Source organism: Corapipo altera, unplaced genomic scaffold, assembly GCF_003945725.1.
Source record: "Corapipo altera isolate COAL_440 unplaced genomic scaffold, ASM394572v1 23, whole genome shotgun sequence".
In the NCBI taxonomy this organism is placed as follows: Eukaryota; Metazoa; Chordata; class Aves; order Passeriformes; family Pipridae; genus Corapipo; species Corapipo altera.
The window spans coordinates 18,939,087-18,964,587 of NW_020884878.1; the positions used below are offsets into that span (position 1 = coordinate 18,939,087).

The 25,501-nt window shown below is 51.4% G+C and overlaps 2 protein-coding genes across 4 annotated transcripts in view; both read left to right on the forward strand.

Annotated features, from left to right (window-relative positions):
• Positions 1-880, forward strand: part of AREL1 (apoptosis resistant E3 ubiquitin protein ligase 1) — a 25,229-nt gene extending 24,349 nt beyond the window's left edge. The window contains exon 21 of the transcript XR_003526796.1: positions 14-880. The gene's annotated coding sequence lies outside the window, so the exon portion shown is untranslated. The remainder of the gene's footprint in view (positions 1-13) is intronic.
• LTBP2 (latent transforming growth factor beta binding protein 2) overlaps positions 1-25,501 on the forward strand; it is a 94,315-nt gene that overhangs the window by 1,343 nt on the left and 67,471 nt on the right. Inside the window, exon 1 of one of the 3 annotated variants that reach the window (XM_027638298.1) lies at positions 21,838-22,597. The exons of 1 other annotated variant lie outside the window; for it this stretch is intronic. In XM_027638298.1, coding sequence (XP_027494099.1) covers positions 22,143-22,597 — 455 coding nt within the window. In that variant the 5' untranslated portion in view covers positions 21,838-22,142. Of the gene's footprint in view, positions 1-21,837; positions 22,598-25,501 lie in introns of those variants that run through there. One more of the 3 variants, XM_027638297.1, reaches the window with a different exon arrangement.

Below are 25,501 nucleotides of genomic sequence, written 5' to 3' on the forward strand. Positions count from 1 at the left end.
TCCAGGGACCGAGAGGAAGTGGCAGTGCTCAGCTTAACTCCAGTTTGTTGGGAGGCATAGCTTGATGTTGTTTCTATGTTTCAGCCTTGTCTTGCAGTCTCAGCTGTCTGAGGATGTTTTCAGCCCTAAAGCTATGGGTCAGCTCTGACAGTGACATCTTCCTCAGGAATCTTCTCCCTTCTTCTCTTGAGCTGTCATTTTTTTATTCTGGAGATGAAGTAACTGGCCATTGGGCAGACTTCCTTTACTGGAAAGAAAATGCTTCTCATTCATTACAGCTAGCACTCCACGCTTCCCAGCAGCTGTGAAGATGCCAAGGATTTTCTTCTTAACACAAGTGGGGTCAGAACTGTGATGGGTGCTCTTGGTCAACTAAACCCATCCCCACTGCTTACACAGGCCCCTAGCTGGTCCCATGTTGCTGAGATCCATCACAATATTTCTAAACTTGTCTCTGGCTTTACAACATTTCCCAGTACAGTCATTTTTGATGCTGCCCCTAATGCTGGCAATGGGGATGTGCTGTGGTCACCCCCACGCTATGTTACTTCTGGCAGAGGCTCGTTACTTTTCGGTTTTGCCCTTTATTTATTCCCACTTAATAGAGGCTCTTCTGTGGAAATCCTTAGGATCATGATACCATCTTAGACAAGATTCCATGTTTCCTGAAGCTGCTTTGAGGTGCAGAGGGCCTAGCTTCAGCCTGTACCTGCAGGTCATGTTGCATGTTTTTAGAAACCAGGAGCTGTAGATGATACAGGTCAAATACTAGTTCCCTCTGGTGAATTTCTGGCAGAGTTCAGCCAAAATTTGGAAGCCTGTGATTGTAGTAGTTGATTTTGTAAATAGTTTGTATAATAAATAAAATATTTTAAAAATGCTGCCTTCTCAGATCAGCATTCTTTCTGGGATTTATGGAGGGAATCAAACTGGTGCTATCTGTGGGCAAGGGGCCTCTCCAGGTCTTCAGGTGTCTGACAGAGGTCTGCTGTGGGGGGAGAGGATGGTTCTCCACCTGCAGCCTATCAGGATGAGTGACTGAAGCCAGGACCCTTTGGGAAGAGGCAGGAGTCTGGGCTGGGGCTTGCAGTGAAGCCTCACTGCTGCCTGAAATAGGCTGGAAAATGGTCTGAAGCAGCTAGTAATGCCAGAAAGTATTTTAAAAACTCTTTAATATAAATTAATAATGCTGTTAGTGCAATTACTTTTTCATCTTACTGTGCATTACCTGACTCTTTGAGCTGCAGGTACTTAATTGTACTGCCTGTGCTTCGTTGTACTGTCAGGAGGATTAGATGAAGCCAGGAGGAGAGGGGTGTTTGAGTCCTTTGCACCTTAAGGATTAAAAGCTTAACTTTAAAACTTGAGAAGATTCTGCAACATGATTCTATGTTGCATTATGTCCATTAGCATTTCTGCCTGTAAAATGATGAAACACTGTCAGCCAGCCGAACATTGGGTGGCTGTGTGTTCTCCACCATATATCTAGGCAGATGTTCTCACATATGAAACCAGCATCTAGTGTTGGCTCTGGCTTTCAGGCCATGAGCACTAGCTAAAGAAGAGAGTGAGTAGTGCGTGTTTGTCTTGGGGATTGCTTCTAGCAGTGTGTTGGGTTATGGTATTATTTAGAAGCTCCTGTGGCAACAAAATTGTCTTATGCTGGACTCAGAGATGAGGGAGGTTAGATAAAGCAGTGGTGAGCCTTACGAAGAATACAGAAACCGAAGTTCCAATGTCCCCTGGAAATCAGAGGTTGTGAATCTAGAGCTGTTGGAATTGGGGTCAGGGCACTAAAAGGTAGATAACTTTGCCAGCAGACCTGATATGAACAAAATGATACACAAGCAAGCCATGTGGACATGTCTTTACATGCCATGACCAGTACAACTCATGGGAGGGGGGCCAAGTTGAGGCTGGAGCTTTCAGAAACTTTCATCTGTTTGGGTGTGAAAGGAGAGAGCTCAACTTGCTGGATTACTTTAGCATGAAGTAAGTTCTAAAGTTTCTGCCTCTCTTTGCAGGATGCATGATATCATGTGGCTGCCCACACTGTCCATCCTGATCACCAGTTTCTTGTGATGTCTTGGAGAGGGAGTGGTGACAGTGACCTGTTGCTGACTCCACAGCCTCCATTTTTCCTGGCACCTGGCATGGACTTGGGGTTGTGAGAGAAATCATGCCCATGCTCTTTATGCTGGAATCCTACATGCCCCAGCTTGTGTCTCCAACAATAGCAAAGAGTTGCCTGATATCTTGGGATCCTTGATTCCATACACAGCTGCTTGACCTCATATGTATTAAGATACGCTGCTCGGGAAACTGGATTTTTGTGCATTCAGTTCCTCCACTTAGCTTACTTTGCCTCAATTGTAGAACTACAGAGAATTAATTTCTTCATATACCTAAATGGGAAAATGATGCTTGGTTTAGATAAGATCTCTTCTTGCTTTCATAGTGTTATGGCTGAGTTGGTCAGTTGAACCAGGCTGTAACTCCTGGTTCCCATAGTGAATTACTATGTTTTCTATGGTTTTGGCTGTTCTGCTACTGTCTTGTGCCTGACTGACCTGGCACATGATTACAGAAAGAGTCTGAACATACAGGACCTATGAAAGGTCTTACTGGAAACAGCAAAGCTGACCAGAACCTTAGCCTGTCTTGGCATCAGGTGTACTGTGTAGAATCTGAGATTTTAGAATCTTCCTCTTAAACCCTTGGTTTTTTTCACTGAATGCATGAGAAACCCTAATCTCTGCTTTCCAGAGCATGAAACTTGATTGTAGGAGGAGAGGTGTTACTGCATGAATGTGTTCATTTTTAGACATAATTTGTTATCTTCTTTTGCAGTAAAAAACCCCAGCTGTAGCTGAAGTTCATCCAAAATTCCTGATCAGTCTTTTCCAGCTACCCTTCTGCAGGGATGGTGTGCCACAAAGTATGTTGAGGCATGGGCAGTTGTGCACAGGGTTGGAAGTGGGGAGTGAGGCCAAGAGCCAGCCTCTCTGTCTTGGTATAAAGCTGCAATGAATACAGACAAAGTGGAGCTCTTGCACCATGTGAGGAATGGAGAAACTGGAATCGGCCTATGGCTGCTTCAGAGTTTTCTCTGAGGTACATGAAGGCTGGAGTGAGTTTAGGTGGTTTTGGGAGTAGTGACTCTGCAGTGGCCAAAACCAAATTCTTCTCTCCCTCTTGAGGCAATTCTCTGATAAGCTGTGAATATGTTGTCCTGTACCTGTCCCTTAATTTAGGGATTTATGCTAACATCATACTGAAGGTGTGTAAACTCATGCAATTTTCTGAGTAATTTTAGAAATCTCCTCCAGAAGGAATAGCCGTTTGGGGCTTTCTTGTGCTCCAGTAGCTGAAGCACGAGGTTGCTTTGAGATGAGATAGTGCTGCTTTTACAACAGTGGGTGAAGAAATGCAAGGAGTCCTCTTGGAGGATGATGAAACAAGCTCTGAGGGTTTCAGATTTGTCTGAAGAAGTGGTTTGCTATATAGAGGCTAGCTCAGATTTGCTGGTTTGGAACAGACTCAGACCCCCACTTAGGGAAACTGGCAGCCTCTTCTTGTCTGTCATTAGAGCAGTCAGCAGGGGTATTCAGCCTTCTCTCTCCTAGGCCCTTTTTTATTGGCAACAACATGCAAAACACTGGTAGCAATTGCTGTCATTGTAGAAACTAAACATAGGACAAAAATGTAGCCTTGGTATCTTCTAGTAAGACATTTAATGGTTGCCTTTGTGCTCAGCCATTGAGAGCATCTCACTGACTGCTATTTTCTATGCTAATCAATGCTGTCTTGTTTCCTTCTTCTCTCTCACTTCCTGTCTGTCTTCTTTCTCTCCATCTTATTCCCCATCTCAAAGAGCCTATGGACTCTATGTGTCCAGATGTTGCATAGCTCCATGCACAACAGGACCCTGTTTCAAGATGAGGTGTCCTGGTGCTACACAGCACTGCTATTAAAAATTAAGGGCTTAGCTGTAGATAGCCCTAAGGCTGTCAAGGTGGAAAGACTGGGCAGCTGCTGGCTATTACTGTAATGAATTCTCTCGGTTTTCGAAGACTTCCCTGACATGCCCCCTGGTGCCCAGGTGTGTCCCACTCCCTGATTCAGCTCTGTGCTCTGAAGCCCTGCTTCCCGACAGCCCTCTGACCAGAGCCGTGCTGCCCTGGCTACGGGATGCTCGAGATGCTTCCTTCGGTGCAGGGACAGGTAGCCGTGCGGCAGCCCTGTTCTGCCGTCAGACGGTGACTGCGGCTGGTTGGCCACCAGAGGGGGACCGGTAGTCGACTTGAGCTGATCTCATTTAAGCTTGAGCCGGCCAACTTCAGCTCTCTTGAAATCATGCAGTTTGGGTTACAGTTGTTTGGGTTGGTTTGGTTTGTGGTTTTTGGGGTGTTTTTGTTCAGCAGACCTCTTAGTCTAGCAAACAAGCTGGCAGATTCTCTCTTACTGTGCTTCTAATCCCCAAATAGGAGTGTGTGAGAAGTGAGCATCTAAGAAGCATTCCCTGGTTTTGCACAAGTCCCCGTTGCATCACTCCCGCTTGCCCTTTTGTTTTCCAAAAGGCAACACATTTAAAATGCATGAAAGGAAGTTGGATTTACATATGTATGATTAACCTGCAGCACTCTTTCATGACACTCAGCACAAATAGCTTAGGAAGAAGTGCTTAATATGAACAAACAACAGTAACACTAACAGATTAGATGTGCTCCCTCAGGCTTTGAGACATAGGTTAGTCATCAGTTTGTGAGAGGAGAGGAAGTTTTAATGCATGGACCAGAAATGCAGAATTGAGCTGGTGTACAGAGAGAGCTGCTGTTCTCTTTTTGGGATTCATTATAGCATAATGGACTTCTTTTAAATTAACTGCAGGCACCACTAACCTTTCCAGAGAGCCTGGGGAGTGGAAGTTGACTGAGCTTGGATGAGTTGCAGTAGGTGACTGGAACAGTGCAGCAGCTCCAGGGACAGGAGGGAAGAAGGATCATTTTACCACCCTCAGGGGGAAACTGTCCTGAAGTGGTCTCTGCACAGGCCAGTGCCTGCCTTGGACACTCTTTGCATCATGTTGTTTTTCAGTAGAGATGGCTTGGGCCAGATAACCTCACACTTTGCAGTTAGTGTTGTCAATAGCCTTTTGGGAGTGTCTTTGCAAGATGCTCTGGGAATGTCCAGGAGCTGGTTCTGCTGTGCTTCATCCCCTCCGGTTTCTCCTCCTGAGCAAGGCTGAGCTTCAGTTCAAGTGCAAAGTGGCAGGGTGTCAAAGGAGCTGCATAGCAAACACATTACTGAGGTGTAATTCACGTGATGCTGTGGAGCTAATTCAGGCCTGGGGCTCTGACCTTTATGGATCTGCTCCCCAGCAGTGTAAGAAGCAGAGGAAAAGGCACCAGGTTGATCAACAACAGCAGAGGGCAGGAAGGCATCTTTAGATTCTAGTGCAGAAATGTTCATGGGTCAGAAGGCACTACTCTGGCTGAATTTCTCAGCAAGATCCCTTCCCCTTAAGTGCTCAGTGTAGTGCTGGACGTTTAAGATTGCATGATGAGGTAGCCTATGGAGATGGATAGAGGAACAGAATCTGATAGGAGGTTGTGGTATTGAAGTAGAAGTTTATAAGAGACTGAAGGAAACACACAGCTCCTGATGCATTTGTCTTTTTGTACAAGGTCAAAGTGAGAGCCAGCAGATATTGAAAGGCAACAAGCACATGACTAGTCAAAACTGTCTGCTCCACAGATGGTCTGAGGAAAGCATGAGCTTTCCTCCCTGTCCTCCTAAGGGCAGATGAAGGAGTGTGACATGCATGTGGAAAGTGAAAATATCCATGGTTAAATAAGATGTAAAGCAAACTAACCTTTCTGCTTCAGGGCCAAAGCCTGTCTCTGACAGACAGCAGTTAGGAAGGAGCTTGCTTTCTGCTTGTCTTGAAGCTAGCCACTGTCCTGTGCTGGATGCTGACCCAAAGGAGTGTTTGGCAGCTGCTGGCTCTAGGCAGGAAGAAGGCAGCAGAATCTGCTTTAATCCTGTCATAGATGTTGTGCTACTTAGGGTTGAGCCAATTTACTACTTGAGTAAGGAGCAGGCATATCCTTCACAAAACTGGGTGTTAGTGGCTTTTCAGAAAATCCCCTCCTGTCAGGGGAGGACCACCCTCAGCATGTTGTGACTGTAAGAGGGGCTGCACAGAGGATGGGCTCTCCATCCTGCTCTGTGGTCCCACTGCAGCACCTACCGTGTTCCCAGTGGGTGTATCAATGTAGAGCTCCACCAAATATGGTGAGAAGTCTTTGACTTATTTCCAGAGTGTCTAGGTGTTTGCTGTTAGCAAATGTCAGTAGTGCTGTTCTGTTTCCTGGATAGGTAATTTCCTTTTCCACCTCTCTGAGCTGTTGGATGGTTGTGGGGTGATGATGAAGCCTGAGCCTGAAAGAGAATTGTGTTGTGGTGCTGGGTCAAGGAGCCCACACTTATGTTCTTACATGTCTTAGAGCTGGCAGACTCATGGCAGGGAGAATGTGCACTGTTCTGCAAGGCCAACACCTGCCTTGTGCCCTTCTTGAGCCATGAACACTGCTTGTAGATACAAGACCAGTTTTTGTCCTCTGTGGCTTCAGCCTAGCACAGGTTCGAGGAGGGGGAGGGTTGTCTCCTGAAGCTCATCCTTGGTGAGCCCCATGGAGAGGTGGATGCAGCTGTGGTTTCTTGTCTGCCTTCTCACTTTCAGCCCACTCCCTGCATCTCATCCTCTGCCCTGTTCTCTTCCACTATTACTCCTTCCACTCTGCCAATGCAGCAGTGGAGAAGACGAAGAGCCCTTCTCCCTTCTGCTCAGGGAGAGCTCCCTCCCTAGTTTTCTCTGGCTGCCTTTTGCCTTTCTAATCAGTCATGGTAATTTACCCTGGCACTGTTTGGCAGGGGCTGTACCTTGGCATTATGAGCAGCCAGGGTCAGCTGTCAGCCTCTGAGCCATGAGCCTAATGCAATAGAACAGATGTAGGTATTTTTTCCAAGTTTTCCCTGGACAGCAGGATTAAAGTCTCTGTTCTCAGCTGGGGTCCCCGGTGTAGTCACTTCCCTCTGTGTTACACAACACCCTATTAAGAACAGCACAAACATGTTCCTTGGGATGCCTTCCCCCAGCCATACAAGGCCAAGGAACAAAGGTGAGGGAAGTTTCTAAAGGCTGAGGAGCTGTCTGTTTGGTCCAGGAGCCCTGGGATAATCCTGCCCAGCTATCCCCCTGTGAAAGGGCCCTGCCACTCTGCTGTACTCCATCCTTGTGGTGCCAGGGCTAAGGGGGAACACAGGGGATAGTGGTGGTAAAAGAGCAGTGGGGTCTTACATCCATCTGGCTGTGTGCGAACCTGAGTGAGTACAAATGCAGGGAGAAGCTAGTGTGGCAGCATCCCTCCCAGGCCCGGTGTTTGTGCCTGCCTACTGAGCTGGAGGCTTCTGAGCATGAGTGTGTGCATGAGCAAACAGGCAGACAACAGGGAGTGACAAGAAACCCCGAGGGTTGTCTTGGTGCTAGCAAGGGAGAAGGGGTTAGGTGCGGTCCATCATCCAGACAAACTTTCTTGCTTGAATTCAAAGGTGTCATGTCCTGAGAAGACTCATGTCTTTTGATCGCAAGGGTACTGGGGGAGCTTGCTGGAAATGGAGGCAGTGTGCTCTCCATAGATGATCTTGAAGTGACTGGCCACAGAGAGGGACTGCAGGCACCCTTGGTGAGGAGGAGAGGGCTTCCCCAGCAGACCAAAGGGAGCAGTCAGGTCCATGTGAGCACACACGAGGATCTGCTGCCTCTGTGCACCAATTACTTGCTTTAGTGACAAAAGACCATAAATGAACAAGGGAGGTAATTAGGTCTGCAGCAGGCCAGGTCTGGAGGCCTGCAGAGCTGAGAAATTTGGAGCGTGTTCAAAGGCACAGGGGGAGGAGAAGGCCCTGGAGCTCTGTGTAGCAAACAAAGGTTCTGCTGGTTTTGCCCCTCAGGGAGTGCTGAGAAAAACGTCTCTGACTTGAAGGATGATCCCCAGGAGGGGGAGAGACCAGCTCCTGGCAGCATCTGTTTGTTCAGGCCTCCAGTGAAGGACTTAAACAGCTTGTTAATTCACTCCTTTGTCCAGCTGCAGACCCTTCGTAGTTGCAAGCGAGCTCCAGGGCAGTGTGTGCAGTTGTGAGCCAGCTCCTTTGCCCTGGTACTCTGTGCGCTGGATGATCCAGTGAGCTGTCAGCAGGGCTGAGGGGCATGTTGCAGCTGTCCCATGTCTAGTAAAATGCTCACAGCAGGTCCTTTCCATCTGCTTTGGCCCAAGAGTGACCCTTGCAAACCTCCTCTCCCTTGCAGTCGCCTCAGCAGATGGTGGGAAGGCAGATGGAAAGAGGGCAATCTCTGAAGCTGTAGCAATAGAAAAGTCTGACCCTGTGATACCTCTCACCCCACCACCCACAGGTACTGAGTTCTTGCAGTGCCACCTAACCTGTAAGCCTTGGCCTCTGTGTCCCTTCTCCCAGCCCCTTAGAGCACCTCCTGCTTCCTTCTCTGGACCTCAGTGGAGGCTCTGGATGGCATCCAATTGGAAGAGAGCCTGCCCCAGCTCTGCAAGCAGAGTAGGAAGGGGCACCTGTGTTACAAGGGGAGCTCATGGCATAATGAGAGCTGAGGAACCCTTGTGCTCTAGGTGATGTGTTGCTGGGGTCTTGGGGCCTATGAGTTTGGCGCTGGGGGTGTACAGCTGTGGTGAATCATTGCAAACCACTTTGAGCAGCTGCTCTCTTGACTCTACCCCCCCTTGCACCCTGCATGCATAAAGTCTGCTTTGGGAGGGGGGCAGAGGTTCCTTTCCCTACCTGCAATTGAACCAGACTGCAGGAGTTCAAGGAGGTAGAATGGCACACTTGGCTCACACTGGAGTTTCAGCTCAGCAATGGTGTTTGGGACAACTGAGTTGTATATCGCCTGCCAGGCTGCACCAGCTCCTCTGGAGTGAGGACTCAAAACAGACTTGGTCACTGTTCCAGACTTTTCCTTCACTTCATTTATTAGCGGCTTCAGATGCAAATTCAGTGGCCGGTATGTGGAGGCCTGGCTGGCTTTGCAGGGCTCCTGTCCAGCTGCCCTCATTCTATCTGCCTCCCTGGTGGGCTTGGCTGGATGTGAGCCCAGCAAAGGTCTTGGAGGGAATGTGTGGGGCATCCAGGTTATAGCACTGTCACCTTCCTCTCCACGTGATGGCAGTGGCTGGCTTGGACAGAGGACAGGCCCTTCCCATAACATAAGCAAGCTCAATGCGTCCAAGTACAATACAGACGTGAAAGGTTTGCCGTGCAGTGGCAGTTCACCCCACCTCACATTAGGCACAGCAGACAGTTCATGAGAGATGACCCTTCCTCCTGCAAAATAGCTTGTGCAGGCAGTGTGGACGAGGAGCAAGAAACAGCCTGAAAAGAAATAGCAGGATGGTGGAGAAAAGCTTGGAAAGGTCGCCAGGCTTGCAAATGTAAAGATGTCCAGGGGCCGTGTAGAGGGGCTCCACTGTAATGTTTGGTACCATGCCCAGCCTGAAGTTCTAGCACCATTTAGTAGGCTGGACCAGCCTTGTTTGGCTGGATGGAAGCAGTTGTCATCGTGTCCCAAGTACAGTATCATTGTCACTTTTTAATTCCTCCAGTGAGGTGTTGCAAACAGATATACATGTGTTGTAGCTGTACTTTGGATTTAGATTTGTCTCTGGGAACAGGCAGTGATAAGTGTTAAGAGCTGTTTAGTTCCCAAATTCTTTTGTTTCTGAGCTGGTTTCTAGCAAGAACAGAAGTCACACAGCTGAGGAAGAGGCTGTGTTCCCCACCAGAAACATGCTGATGGGCTGGGAAGGGACCCCAAGCTGGTGATACCCTCCCAGCAGCTGGGGTTAATGACCAGGCTAAGGTCATTGGTAGTGTTATACGACAAGTGCTAATTGAGCTTGCCCTTGTTCAGTGTTTGCCCCTGGGATTTGCCTGGCAGCTGCAGGGGCGGGTTTGGGTCTGTGGAGGCAGGTCCCCTGTGGGAAGAGGCTGCTGTGATTAATGACCATCTATGAATGAGAGGGGAAGGGATAGGAGGAGAAAACTGCCAAGGCTTTAACTCCGGTGGGTACAGAGGTTCAGCTTGGTTCAGCTTGCTGAACTTGGCGGGCGGGGAAGGGTCCTTGGCCAGCCAAGCTGTTAACAAGCTAGAGGTGAACGTGGGTGATCAGAATGTGTTGCATAAGTCAGACTTCAAGTGCCAGAAAAAGCCTCCAGGGAAATGAAATGTCTTAAGTGTCATCAGCTCTACAGAGATAATGAGAACCAGAAAACACTGGGAGGTAAAATGGTACAGATCTGTGAAAACAGGCTTGTGGGCCTACAATCCTTGTGGATCTGTGTTGACTGCAGGGATGGTGGGGAAGGTGGCCATGAGGGAGTCTGGTGTTTATGTGTAGGGTTAATCCTCCTAAATCTAGAAGGCAATCGACTCTGAAAGAAGAAAGTCTTCCTGCCAAATGATATCCCCTGCCCACCATCCCTGCTTCTTGAACAGAAGCAAGAAATGAGGGGAAGTGGCAAGGGGTGGATCTGCTATCACTGTGTTTCTGTGGTCAGTGCAAATGAGGGAGACACCCCTGTTTTGCTCTAGGCTTAGCCTCTTGACCAAGGCCCTCTAACTTGGGGTTGAGGGAGCCCCTTGGGACTGGAGCCAGGAAGTGCAGCTAAAAGCATTGTGAGGGTCCATGGGTGTCACATCCAATAGTGGCACCACTACCTCCTCCGGTGGCGACCAAACCCATTACAGCAAAGGTGGCAGATGGTCACCCGTGTTAGAGGTCAGATCAGAGTGAAGGATGCTGGAGCAGGTTGCCCAGGGAGGATGTGGAGCCTCCATCCTCAGAGGAGTTCAAAAACCCAACTGAACATGGCTCTCTGAGCATCCTGGCCTGAGCAGGGGGCTGGACCCCTCTCCAGAGTTTCCATCCCACCTCAACCAGTCTGTGAGCATGTGGGAGAGCACCAGGGGATGCTGCCAGGACAACCTGCTTGCTTGGCCATGGCTGGGAGGCTCATGGCTGGCTGAGGACAGTAGGAGCCTGTTTCCTCCTCGTGTCCACTTTGAAATCAAGAGTGATAGGGTACTTCATCACTCCCTTGCCCACGCCACTCCTTGCAGGACCGTGGCTGAGCCCTGCAGGACAGAAGCACTTTGGGGCCCAGCAGAGTGCTTTTGGAAGCCATCTGAGTTGCTGCCTCTGGGCACTGCAGTGGTGAAGCTGGCTTACTTCCACTCTTCCCAATAGGAGGCAGGGCTGTAAAGCAACTGTGGAAGTAAGTAGAAGTTAGGCATCAACAGCCACCTGGCATTTGGTGTTAGGCCTGAACTGGTGGGAGCGAGGGCAGGGTTATTTCACAAAATAGCGATGAAGTATCTGGTGGGATTTTGTTTTCCTAGATGCCTTCTTGCTGGTGCCCTGAGGGCTTGTGGGAAAGAGCAGATGTTTGCACTTCTACCTGTGCCCCAGTTGCATGCCTTCCTCTGCCCACAAAGGCTGCATTCCCAGCACTGGGAGAAGCTCTGTGTTGGCTGTGAGATCTCAGGCTGGATTAAGTGGCAAAGGCAAACCCTCAGCTTTGGGAAGAGCACACTTGACCTTTGCCTCTACAGAGTTATGCTCTCCCTGGGGAGGAAGTGTTGGCTGAGCTGCTAAACAAAGCGCTGGCTGTCATAAGCAGGACCTGCCTGCCTTGGGGAGGGAGAGCCTGGGGTGGGGGTCATATTTATACTCTAGAGGGGGAGGAAGAGACAGCAGACTCAGTGACCTGTAAGCTTAGAGGTGACCAGCTCAATTTACTGAGAAATGTTAAGCTATATTGCCTTCTCTATCAAAAATACACCATCTGGGATGGTCTGGGCAGATGAGCCCACTGACAAATCCAGATGCAAGAGGGGAATTTTCTTGGGAAGATCGAAATGATATTTTGAATCCCCTTCCCTTATTTTCCAACCTGTTCTTCTCTGTCATGTCTTGCAATATCTCTCACCCTGAATTGCTGCTAGCATCTTTGCAGGTTTTCCAGGTCCCATGGAAGAAGTATCCAGTAGTGAACTGGGCCCTAGCATGGACTTCAGACAATGTTATAGGTGCTCAGTGGTAGGAGCAGCTAAACTTGCTTGTTCTCCCTAAACAGTGGCCTGTGTACAGGTCTCACATTAATTCAGGCATTTTCTCCTACAGTATGTCCCTTGGTTCTGTGTAATGTGGCTCACTCCAGTGCCAGAGGGCCCAGGAAGGTATATGGGCACAGAGGGTACATGTGTGGTGGTCTCTTTTCCGCTTTGCACCCAGGTTTTTAAAACAGATGCATAACAACAATGAAACTGGTTGAGTGCAAGGCACTATAGAAATGTATTTGCATCTCCATTGCTACAGGTACAGTGTTTGAAGGTTTAGGGTTATCCCTGACCTTCTTACCCTCATCTCTTCTCAGCCTCCTCCACTAAAATCCTTTGAGCTTGGAACCACTTTGAATTTGTGACTAAAGAGATAGTTCAATATTACTGAGAGCATGTGGGTTAGGGAGGGAAGGCATTCACTTGGGTGGAGCTGCTGGAAAAATCTAGGTTTTCCCAAGCCTCCAAAAGCCTGTAAAATGGGTATAAATACATTTACAGTGTACTGCATTGCAGAGAAGTAAGGAGACTGATACAGCTTGAAAGAAATTTCTCCTTTTGTGCCACCTTTGCCAGCTCCTGTAGATATTTGTGCAGTGCTCAGCCACTAGAGTGGCTTTCTCTGAGTCACTAGAGTCCTTTCTCTTCCAGGGGTGATGAGAGTGTAGCATGGTGGTCAGTACTGTTGCCTTCACCTGCAGCTGGACTGGCAACATGGAAGGAGATGAAAAGTTTGTTAATCAACTGCTGTGAACTTAGACCCAGACCATCTGAAGACCTTGTGGGAAGCAACCACCACTATGTTACCAAAGCTCTCCTGCACACTGGGGATAGAGCTCCTGCTCTATCAGCTTTACAGTTTGTCTGTGTCTCTTGCCTCTGTGTCACTCACACCCTGAAGTATCAGCTGTGTTTCGTTGGCATGGGATGACTGGGAAGAGACCAAAATCAGAGTATGTTACTGAACACTTACGTGGGAGGTCTGTTGTTAGCACTGGTGTGAGTGCTGCACATCTGAGAAACTAATACAATTAGAGGGGCTGTGCACGTGAAACAACTCAGGGCAGTGGGCCATGTTCCTCCTTTAGATCTGCTTGGTGCTGACAAACCCATTAGTGGCATCTTGATGCTGCTGCTGATCAGTACTTCAGTGAGAGCAAAAGCCCTAGAGGCTGTTGGCAGCTGAGCTTTGCACAGGACCACGCTAATGGAGTCAGTTATCTCCACCCAACCCATATGGTGCAGATTCCCAATCAACTTTCTGAGCATGTGGGCTTTCTGGGAGATGTTTGGGTGTAGTCTAGGCTTGGTATAGCTGCATCAGCAGGTTCTGGGGTGGGAAGGGCACTGGATTTCACTTCCCAGTTTCCCTCCTAGAACCTTGCTGACACAGCTTCCTGGACCACTAATGTCAGGAAGAGGCAGTTCATTTTCTGGGCTGGGGCGGGGGGAGGCTCAGCGCAGCCTACATGGGGCATGAGAAGGGCACCAAACCATCCTTCCAGCCCAACTGCTTCCTCCACTAAAGCAACGAGACAGAGTTTCTGCCATATCCAGACTGTTTGGAAACATGTTGATAAACTTCCAAGTGTCTACTTTACAATCCAGATGTGCTAGCCTTGGCTGTAAACCCTCATCTGAAGAACAGGTGTGCTATAATGTTTCTAACAGTGGCCCCAAAGCCAGCTGGAGGCTGGAACTGAGCAGGGGCCAAGCGGCTGATGCCATATAGGATATGGATACTGGGGCAGGGACAGGTGAGGTAGAGAGCTGTGGGTCAGCTGTAGTTCACAGTAACCCAGAGTCAGATTGCGAGGGAAGAAGGGGACAAACTGGAATATCCCTCAGCCCCCAGGCTCTGCTTAGCCCTAGGGGGCATCAGGCTTGGTTGGATCTGTCCTGGTGAGGAGACACAGGGCTAGAGCTGGCCACCAGCCTCTGTGGTACTTTCTGTGATTTGCCTCAACCCCCCCAGCAGCTCTGTGGTCTGGGAGGCAATGCAGGTCAGAGCACCTCCCTGCCGGCATTGCTGCGAGAACTGAAATAAATGGGGCAGCTGCTTTGTTGGGCCAAACTTCATGTGCAGTTTTGGCCTGAAAAGGTGTCCCCCTGGGCTGGGGAAAGCGTCTTGCTACTGGGCCTGGATCTGGTTTCCAATAGCTGTGCTAGGGAGAAACACAGTCCCAGTGGAAAGATTGGTGGCAGTAGTGGGCTGCCAGAGAGGGGCATCAACTCTCTGGTGTGGGAAGGACAGCCAGCCTTGGGTGCAGGCTGGCAGGAAGCCTGTGGATGGTGGGGATGAGGGAGGGCACAAATGCAGATACCACACCACCTTAGCTACACATGGTGCCTGCAATCTCAGAGATGAGATCCACACTGATGGCCTATCACTCTACCCCCAAGCCCCCAAACTTGTTCTCACATAGGATTTTAGCTGCACTGGGACCTCTTGGTGATTTGTGTAGCCTAAAGCTTTTGTCGGTGATGTTCATACCCTTCATAGCTCCCACAGATCTGGCCAAGCTTGCAGGGAAACAGAGCCTGACTGAGAGCAACCAGGTAGGCAACACCTGCCAAGAGGAGCAGCTGCCTTTGCCGAAAGTGGGTTTCAAGGCTGGGGTGACTCAGGCCAGGGACAGCACTGAGGAAAGCCAAGGGCTGTATTGGTCCCATATCCTCATGGAACAAGAGACCAAAGTGGCATTGAGAGGGGCCCTCACAGACAGCACTTGCTCCTGCAACTGGGGTGGTCCTGGCCATGCTCTGTGCTCAATGAGGAGCCTTCAGCATCCCCTTGTCCCCTACAGTGAGCATAAGGCTAGCTAGTGCTGTTGCTTCATTTTCAACTGCTCCCAGATTGCACTCCTGGCTTGTGCAAATATCTTTCCGGCTCTCTACCCCTGTCTGCCTTCCTCCTGCTCCTCTGCAGCAGGAGCTGCCTGTAGACCAGCCTAGCTTCCACAGCCTCAGAGCAGGCAGTTCTGGCCTGATGTTGCTGATGCAGGGATGTTCCCCAGGAACATGAGCTCCCCATCTCCTTCAGCCCTGCCATCCTCCAGGATGTGCTTCCCTTGGCTCAGGGATGCACAGGGCCAGGCTATGGGAGGGAGAAAGGCGAGGGTCTCTCCCACCTCCATGGTGCCAGCTGCCTTCCTTGGCTGCCACCCCTGCTGTCACAGCTTGCTAGCCTTGAGAAGGCAGGTGGCCACTTGTGCTATTGCCACTGCTGTGTCCTTGAGCTGTGCAAGGCTTTCTTGCCTGCTCAGGTGGGCTGAAACAGGGAAGAGGAGAGGGAGGGAAGGCAGAGGCATAGCCTGAGAATGCATGCCAGAGCTCAGTATGGAGGCCAAGGTAATCATCATCAGAGAGGGTAGGCTTGCATTGTCCCTGCTTTTTTCCTGAGCTTCAAACTCAAGGAGAGGCAGGAGAATCATGAGTGCCATCTCTTTAATCCTGTTATGGACTTCTGTGCCTGGTGTGGCTCCTGTTTGGGTGGGAAGTGGATGCTTCTGCATCTCAAGGTGCTTTTCTCAGAAGATTATGACCTGATGTGGTGTGGCATGAAAAGGGGCTTTACTCATCTTCTCTGTAGTTGTCCTGCATTTGTTTCCTTTTTAAACTCTCATTCATCATTATTCTTATTTAGTTTAAGAGTCTGGGTTCCTTTCTGAAGGCTGAGTGCCACACCTGTGTGTAGAGTGGGTGACAGTAGAGTCAGCCTGGCAACTAGTGAGGGAGACTTCTGGAGCTGTGATGTCACTGCAGAGCTGAATTCCCAGCCTATGAAGTCATAGCTGGGAAATTGGGTACTCAGCCTAATCCCAATAATTACCCAATGGGACTGTAAAGTGTCAATGCATTAGTCTGTTGCGTGATGACTAACTATTTAAGCTCTAACACATCCACCTAATAATTGCCACTTTTTGCATTTCCCTAAGATTCACTTATTAGTAAGCTATTAAACATTCACTTGAAATTATTGCATTGTGATGAACTGAGATCATTGCTCACACAGCCATTGCAATGCCCAAACTGGTAGGAAAGCACCTAAAATCCTGTGATAGGAGTGAGCCCACAATTTTAGGATGGCAGAGTAAACAAACTAATATACAGATATAACATCAGCCCCACCAGTCATTCCTATTTCAGGATCTGTGTGACCATCATCGGTTTCACTTTGTTATGCAAAGCTGATGGGCTGAAGGACTTTAAGTCCAAGTTTCCCATGCCCTGGTGAGGGTCTTAAGGAAGGAACAGCAACTTGAAGGAAATGAATCGTTGCTTTTTAGGAAGATTGCTTTGGATTCAGAAGCAGAAACTAAACTACTTTAATCTCAAACACTGTAGAATTGAAAGTTTGATTCAAGTTTGTTTTTTCTGGTCTTCTTGTTGTTGAGAAGTTCAGCATGGGAGGAATTTCTCAGGAAGAGCTTCTTTATCACAGCCTGGGCATTGCCTGGTTTCCCCACAAGGGGAGCATTCCCTCTTCATGGGTTACAGCCCATAAAAATGGCAAAAGGTTCTGCTTCCTTCTTTCCTTTCCTTTCCTGCTTTTGTGAGGACAGATGACTAATGAGTGGAGCAGTTGAAGCCCCTCATCAGGTTGATGTCCTAAGCAGGCTTGCTCCTGCAGGGAATGCATGATGGAATGGATTTCCTGGTCAGGGCAGCCTCTCTGCTCCTCAGGCATGCTCAGGTTTTCCTGGTTTCCAGGCCCCTTTCCCCACCACATGCAGTTCCAGCCGCAGATATTGAAGAAGCAGAGAGGCCAGACCAGCCTCTTGGGGAGAAGGGAGATTGCAGTTGGATCATTGCAAACAGGACTTCATTAATTATAAATGGACAGGTTCTCTTGAGTTGCTGTAGCTCTGCATGAGTCACATTCTAGCTGAGGGTTGTTTTTTTTTTCTCCTGAGGAGTTGCCGAAGGGGCTCTAAATAGGGTGATGGACAAACAAGGAACCAGCTGTGCTCTGCAGCTAGCTCAACCAGGGCCTTTCTACAGCAGTGTCCCACAGCAATCTCCTCTCTGCCTCACTCTGCACTCCCATCCCTTGGGTTCTGCCATCTGGTCCTGCTCTCCAGGTTTCTTCTTCCTAGCAGCATGTTTTTGTCTCCTCTAGTAACCTCTTTTTCAGCATGTGGTCTCAGCCCTTGGTAATGTGTGGACATACATTTAGACAACAGCACGATCAAGAAGTCCAGTTGTGGACACCCCATTGCCTGGTTTGTGCTTCCACCTCAGAGACGGTCCTGGTTAAATGAAAGCAGAACAATAAAACCAGCAAACCTTGGCTTTCGACTAGGAACTGCTGAACAGTTTTTCTTCTGTTTTCTGACAACAAACCATCCACACAGCCCTCAGCTGCCTGCTGGTGGCCTCCTCACAGGGAGAGGCCAAGATGTACCCCAAAGCTCTGAGGGATGCACCAAGAGTGGGTGGAGGTGGCTGGAAGGCCAGGTTGTGTGTTTGGCTGAATGTCTGCTTCCCTGGGTGCCATGAGTGTGCTGAACTGTGTGTATCTCATGGCAAAGGCAAGGAGTGGGAATGCTGTCCGTGGAGGATTTGCTGGCTGTGTTTGCAAATTCAGAAACTGCTTTTCCTGCCTCTCTGATGCCCATGGTTACAGAGATCCTCTCCAGACATCACTGCTGCCTCAAAATTGTTTCTCTACCCAGCTCCCCAGAGCAGCCATGTTCTCCCTCCTGGTGTGAAATGGCTCTTTTCAGAGAAGCTGTGACTTGTACCTCTACACAGCTGGCTCCACACTCAGATTTTTAAGCCAGTGGGGCTGGCCAACCTTCCCCTGCCCTTCAGCCCTGAGCAGGGGGAGCACTCCTTCTTCCTCTGCGGGAGCTGCAGGCAGCTTCTGAATCCATGGAATGTGTCCCATCTGCAGTGCGTTAGGGGTCTGCTCACAGCAGAGGAAGAAGCACATGTGGGTTGGGAACCCTTCTGAAAAGGAAGAAAAGGGGCTAATTAATTGAAGGGATCCAGTGCCAGGAGCCACATCTGGGGGCCAACTGGCCCTGGAAGCATGGCTCCCAGGTGCTACTGCACCAAGGGACTTGTGCAGAGCTGGTGGAGACCCAATGGGTAGGGGAATGAAGGTATGAGAGGTCCTGGCATAGTGGGCCCCCCATTGGCACAGTCTTGAAGAGGCCCTTTTCTCTGTCCTTTGAGAGGACTCAAGAAGATGCGACTCATGCTCATCTTTCCAGGTCACAGCCCACTTTAACCCCCGCTGCCTCTGGCCCTATGGCTTTGATGCTCAGGTGCCCAAACATCCCACCTTCTCTGACATAGATAGGGCAGGTTAAAAGGGCCATGCCATCAGTGCAGGCCACCTTCGCTCCTCTTCTCTGAAGGGTCTGATGAGCCCCTTGCTTTCTGAACTGGCTCCCAGGTCTGCCTCACTCAGGTCAGTGCCCTAGCCCTGGAAAGCACAGACTTGGAGAGGTGCTGCAATAGTGTTTGCCCTCGGCCTCTCCTCTGCTGCAATCTCTGCTGCCTAGGTCACACAGAGAATTAAGGGAAGTAAAGGCATCAAAGAGCACTTTGAGATGCCCTCCTGAAGCCTGCCTCCCTGGAGGAGCCCTGTGCTCCCTGCCGATGGGGGCTGGGCTGTCAAACCTTGCTTGCCAGCTTACTGCCCTGTCTTCTCTCCAGTGCTGATCTCTCTTCCCAGGCATGGATTTGATCTCGTCAGCAAGCAGGCCAACCATCCACACTCTGCCTGTGCAAGTTCCTGAGCAATGAGGTATTTCATGTTTGCCTGCTGAGCCCCCACTGAGCCACATGCTGATGCCCAACCTGCACTAGGATTCCCCACACAACCTACCCCCTTTTCTGATGGGTTTGTGTTTGGGGATGGTCAACTATGAAATGAGCCACAGGGCGCCCCTGTGCCTGCAGCCCCTTGTGCCAGACAGCCCTAGGGTGGAGAGCTTGGGGGCCACTGCCGTCAGCTGGCCCCTGCTCTGCTGCACTTCTGTGGGATCAAACGGCATCAGCACATCCCTACAAAAGCAAAGGAGTGTTTGCATGTGTGAGGCTGGAAGGAACTCAGTGTCCAGCTCTGGGGGGTTACTGTAAACATGGAGCTAAGCTGATTTGAGAAGGGATGCCAGCTCCCTGAGCCAGGCTCCACCACAGCCAGGGGTGGCTACAAGAGGTGCCAGGGGGCCGCTGATGGCTCTGTTGGGCTTGGATATCTCATTCCTCAGGCCCATTAGGGAGGCACAGGCTCCTGCAGCCCCACCACCGTTGGGTCCTGAGTGCAGGCTCCTGTTGGAGGTGTTGTCCCCTGGGGCTGTTTCAAATCATCTTCTTCCCTGGGGTGACCCAGCACCTCCAGGAAGGAGGAATCCACTTGTGCCCCCTGCTCCCGTGTTGTCTGCTCTAGCTTTGAGCACTGCCTGGGCCCTTGGCTGCTTAGTTTATGGCTTTGTTTATGGTGTTGATAATTTTCTCGTTTCAGGTTTAGGCACAAGCATTCTTTCCACTGCTGCATAAGAAAGTAATTAGGTGAGGATGGAAAGGACATTCTTCTTCCTCAGAACAAAGAAACAAGTCAGGGCTGTTACTGGGCACTACTCATGGCATCCACAGCCATGCAAGCCCCTGCCTAAGTGACGTCTCTGCCCTAATAGGGCAGATAGGCAAGCTGATTGCATCCCAGAAGTGCCAAACCAGTATTTCTGCTGCCCTGTAAGCCAGCTGCCAGTGCCAAGGTCAAAGCCTGAACCGACTCAGCCCTCGTTCTGGTCACACTTGCTCACCTGCCAAGTTACGTCCCCTCTCCCTCACTTGCCAGTCCCAGCCAGAAGGGATGTGCTAAGGTCCAGCTCCACTCCAGACCCAGCATGCTTTCAGGGCGATTCATTCCCTGTGCTTCTGCTCTTTTCCCAGCTTCACAGCACTGTGGAGGGCAGGAAGCAGTGCTGTCATCCCAAGAAGGGGATGGCTGTGATCTGAGAGAGCCTAAAAGTCAGGGGTAATGTGAAGGAAGATGGAGCTACTGATTTCAAATAGGAGAGGCTTTAGGAACACAACTGCTAGAGGCTGAAGAGGAGAAACTGCGGGAGCTGGACAGACCCCTCTGCCACAAAGCTGTTGGGAGGCAGACAGCTTGGTGAGGACTGGGGAGGAAGCACCTGCACTAGGAGAGGCTGGAGGAAGAGGAGCGCCAGTGGGATGGGGTGCTGGGGGAGCAGCGGACACAGAAGCAGAGCCAGTGCTCTATGTTGCAGTCACCCCATGCAACAAAAGGGACAAAAGAAATTAGATGAAATCAATTTGCCTTTTAAACCCAGTAGCTGAGCTGCAGCATCTGACTGAAGGAGCCCCTACCTGTGGGCTGCTGGAAGATGTAAGGGTACACCCAAAGGATCACTCTGTGCTCATGCAGAGTTCCTTGTGTTCTCCCACAGACATCCAGTTGCAGTGCTTAGGGTTGGGATGTTGAGTGAGGTGCACCTCTTGTCCACTTGAGCTTGGCATGATGAAAACAGGTCGGTAAGCATTACTGGCCACAGGACCCGCTGCACGGATGCACACCAGTGGGCATCTCCTTCCCAGGAGCATTTGCAGTGCCCTTCTCTGCCTCAAGTGCAGAGATGCAGTGAGAGGTCTTTAGCCACCCACCAAGCTCACCAATGCTGCTCTGAGCCAGAACGAGCCCATCCCAAATAAAGGACAGTGCCTGTGCTCCAGTAAATCCAGGAGGATTTACTCCTTACCTGAGATGGCCAAGAGCAGCAGAAAAACTGCAGAGTTGTGGCAGAGGACAAGGCCAAGCTGATGTGTGGTTGAAATGGGATTTGTGCCCCCCTGCCCTATTCTCCCTCCTCCTACTCTTCCCTCAGTCTTTCTCAGTAGCTATGAAGCAAAGCAATCATTTCAAGCCCTCTCTCAACCTTTTGGTACTCAGCAGAGAAAGATGGGGAGAAGGAGGAAGTCTACCCTAAGCTGCTGGAATATGTCTCCTGAAAGATCTCTCCAGCTGAAGGACCTGGAGCTTTTATGCGGGTCCTTTTCTAGCTTGGACCTATACAAGGAAGAGAATAAAGCCCTGAATTGAGTTGAGGGGATCTGAGAGCTCTGGAGCCAGGGTGGGATTGCAGCTAAGGCTCTTCCCATTGCCGTGCCTTTTTCCTGTGAGACGCGATCCAGAACAGCGAGAGGGCTAGTGGTACTAAGGCAGCTCTGCAAGTCCCCAGATGCCGAGGGGCAGCGGTATTCCTCCGGCATCCGTGTCTCCTGCTCCGTGCACCCCACACCCAGGGCTGCTCCACCTTCCCTGAGCGTTCCCAGCTGCGGCGGGGGCCGGCGGGTCGCTGCGGGCCGGGCGGCGGGGCGGGCTGCGGGGGCTGCACGCAGGCTTCCGGACAGGCGGCGGCCGGGTCTCCACGGCCAGGCAGGGGTTAAGGCTTCTCTGTTGTAGTTTGTTTCCCTTTGCCAAAGTGGGTGTTGCTGGAATGTCTCCTCTCCTAAGGAGGGGGGCCGAGCCCTGTCCTCTGGAGAGGGGGGATGTCAGCATCAAAAAGACACAGAGGGGGAGGTTTCCAAAAATAAAACCCTTCATCCCCTCCAGGCGCTGCCAGTGCCAGAGGCAGGCGCGAAGGTGCTCGGAACTGCCTGCGGAGCGCGGGAGCTCGCTGGCAGCCCGGCGAGCGGGGCCGGCCGCCCTCCTCCTCTTCCTTCTTCTGCGGGGGCCGCCCGGCAGCCCGCGCCCCTCCCTGCCTTAGCACTGCTGTCTGCGCCCCCGGTCCCGGTGGGCGGCAGGTCCCGTCGGAGTCCCGGAGCGGGATGGGGCGGTGAGCGGGGGGCGGAGAGCCGGCGGTCCCCGCTGCCCCGCGCCCGCCGGGGGATGCCAGCCGGGCGCTGAGCACTCCGCGCCGCCCATCTCCCCCTACCACCGGCTGACACCATGCGGGGCGCCGCCGCCAGCCTCCTCCCGCTCACCTTCGCCGTCCTCCTCGGCTTCGCTCGCTGTCGGCCAGACTCGGCGGCCAGGCTGGAGCCGGGGACCGGAGGGACGGCGCGGCCGCGGGGCCGGGGGGCTGCCCTGGGGGCGGTGGGCACGGCGCACAGCCTGTCCCCGGCATCCCGATCCCCTCCACCGTCACGACCCCTCCCCGCCGCCCTCCACGTGGACCGCGGCTCCGCGGCCGCCACGGGGAGCCCGAGCGGCGGCAACGGCCGGAGGCAGCGTCCCGACCGCGGGCTGCCCGCGGCCCGGGGCCAAACGGGCGACGCCGGGCTCGGTCCCGACGGGGGGCAGAGGAACAGGCAGGACTCCTCCCGGCAGCGGCAGGGCAGTGGGCCGAAAGCGCAGGTCGTGCCCCGGACGAAGGAGCCAAGCAGCAGAGGGAGGATGGCGGGGTAAGTGCTGCGGCCGGGGGGATTCTGCTGGGGGTGCGTAGCGTGAACCCCGGTGGTCCGGGCGCCAGAGAGCGTCGGACGGAGGGGCCAGGTCTCATCCCGAGCCCCGTGCTGCATCACTTCTTCCATGCCACGGGAGCTCCGGGTGCTGCCCCGTCCCCCCGCGGGATGTCGGGGCAGTCACGGGGGTGATGTGCGGGGGCCTGGGCCGTGCTGCGCAGCGACCGGGACTGGAGCGGGAGCCCACTCGGTGCTCGGTGCGGCCGCGCCGTTCCCGCCCACCCGTCGGTGCGTCTGTGTCCGTGGGCACGAACGCGTGAAGTGTTAACCTGAGTGGGAGTAATGCGCCGGGCCGCCTTCTGCCGGTCGTGGGAGTGCGTGGTTCAGGCACATCAGGGTGGACTGGACAGCTGCGCGGTAGCGGGCACAGCGTCCCTATTGTGCTCTGAGGCTGCCCACGGCCGTCCTGGAGGAGGCATGCGGGGTGAGGGAGTCCCGAGGGCGATGTAGTATGGCCGTGGTACTTTGGGTGGTGGAGAGGCCGGAGAGGCTTGCTTGGCTCTGAGGGACAGAGCCTGGTTGCTGCTGCTCTTGCTGCAGGTACCTGGCCTCTTGGCTCCTTCCTCCCATAATGGGCCCCTTGTAAGCACTCTACGCCGCAGCTTCCCATGGCTTCAGCTGGCTCAGCCGGAGGAGGCTTCCTATGACTTGCCTGGCAGGGCTGCTTCCAGCTCCAGTCTCTGGCTACAACCCTGTGGAGGTGGAGGGGATATCATATGGCGAGGCCAGCTGCTCCGTTGTGAGGGGAGCCTGCGAGCAGGATGTGTGGCGCAGCGCTGACGTACCCTTCGGCCCCCGGCCCCCTCCTTTGCAGTTCCCTCTCTGCACCTCCGTGGCTCCATGCCGTTCGAGATGATCTCCTCTGCCACCTGGGAAGGGCTACCGAAACCATCGAGTTTTACTGACCCATGTGGCAGCATCTGTCCTCTCTCCATGAGAGCCCTGCTAGGGGAATAATGAGGGCAGGCTCTGGGCTGACAGCCCTCTGACATGGGCAGAAATGTCTTCTGCTAATGTCGGGTGGGGAGCTTCACTAGAACGGAAAAGGTGTGTCTCGGAGTTTTCTCTCTCCCATACTCATCTCCTTGCAAAATTTTGAGACAGAGATGTTTTCTTTGCCACTGTGTATTTTTTTCTTCGATAAGTCCAGAGATGTACCAACTTTGCTCTACTTCCATTATGTTTGATATGTAAAGTATTTATCACTGACAGCTAGTCAATGGCATGTAGGTCCTGAGCTTACCCAGCGTGAAAGTCTTGGGAAGATCCAGTCCTGTTCAGTCAGGTTTGGACTTCTTTGGGCTCAAAAAGATTTTACCCTTTCTGCAGTTGGAGTGTTGTTGGTGTTGCTTTAGGTTCATGTGGCAGTTCAGTTGGATTTGAGTCATCTGATACATAGGACGTTTCTGGTCACTGAGTACCCTGAACAGTCTCAACCAGATTTTCAGACTGCAGCTGCCTCCAATGGCAACAGCTGGCTTGCACTGCTGTCAGGAGCACGTGGGCAGCCTCCAGGTTCACACTGTGTTCACAAGAGCCCTGAACCTCTTTGCAAGTAGCTTTCATCCCTTAATCAATGGTGTAAACAGGGATGGTTGGTCCAGCACTTACACACTGTTTACCTGTTATCAGCTGTATCACCAAGTGCCGTTTCCTCCAAGCATAGAGGAAGAAAGAGCTGTGTCCTAGTGCTGTGTTTCTCATGCAGGCTGTGCTGCACTTTCTGCCTCTGCTCTGCACTGGAAGGTATGGGCTAAGGATACAGGGCTTTCTCCGATCCCCAAGAACTTCAGTTCTGGAAAGTGCATATAATGGCTTTCTGTCTGTTCTGGAGTCCAAATCGGCACTTTTGAAGCATCTCTGTGACCTACTGTCTTCGGAGGTTACGAGAAAGCCTAGCTGAAATAATTGTCCATGAGTAACCGCATGGCGTTGCTCCTCATGGAAAGCTAGCTGTTGCTGCCTCTAGCCATTCTGTGAGACTGTGTCCTTCCACCTCATCCATCTTCTTACACTCCTTGCTTCGCTAGACACATTTTCATCCAGGAAACTCAGGGCCCCTAAAAAACTTCATTTCATGATGTGTCATTTTTTTTGCCAGCTGGGATATTTTCTGTTCTGCTGTTTACACTGAACTTCTACTACTCTCTGGTATGACCACCTTCATTTTCCCTTACTCAGGTAGCTTTGCAGGCTGTACTAAACCCTGGTGCTATTGATTTATACAATTATATTGGCTTAAAATCTCAACTCCTGTATGGGTTGCCTTTCCAGATTCCCCACTCAGAGGTCTCTACTGGTACCTCCAGGAGCCACACAGAGTTCTGTGGTTAAACCCCCTGTTTATTGGCACTATATACTTTTCTGGATAATTATTTTCTCACTTTGTCTGATAGCTGCATACCTGAGGTTGAGTTTCTTTCCTGGGGACTCTTTGGATGTGTCTGCCACCCTGCTCGTGTCTGACCTTTTTGCAGGTGCAGCTTGCTCAAACACTTCCATGAATGCATCCAACTGCAAGTCTTGTAAGAGCTGGGGTTTGGTATTTTCTCCTGAAGACTCATTGTGAGGTGACTTTTGATACCACAGAAAATTACTGACAGTAATTGAAAACAATTCAGCCCTGAAAACATCACTGCTTTACTTAACCTGCTGGTTTCTCCAGCCCCCCTGACTAGAAAGATTTTCTTCCTAAGTGTCATGAGATAGGGAGTCCCAAACCCTGACACATGCCAGTTGTGGCTGTACTCATGTGCTGGATGCATCCCTAGTTTGGGCTGACAGGGAGGACACTGCAGGCACCTCCCTCTACCTCTGTGGCCCTTGGGATGTGACCACCCTTGT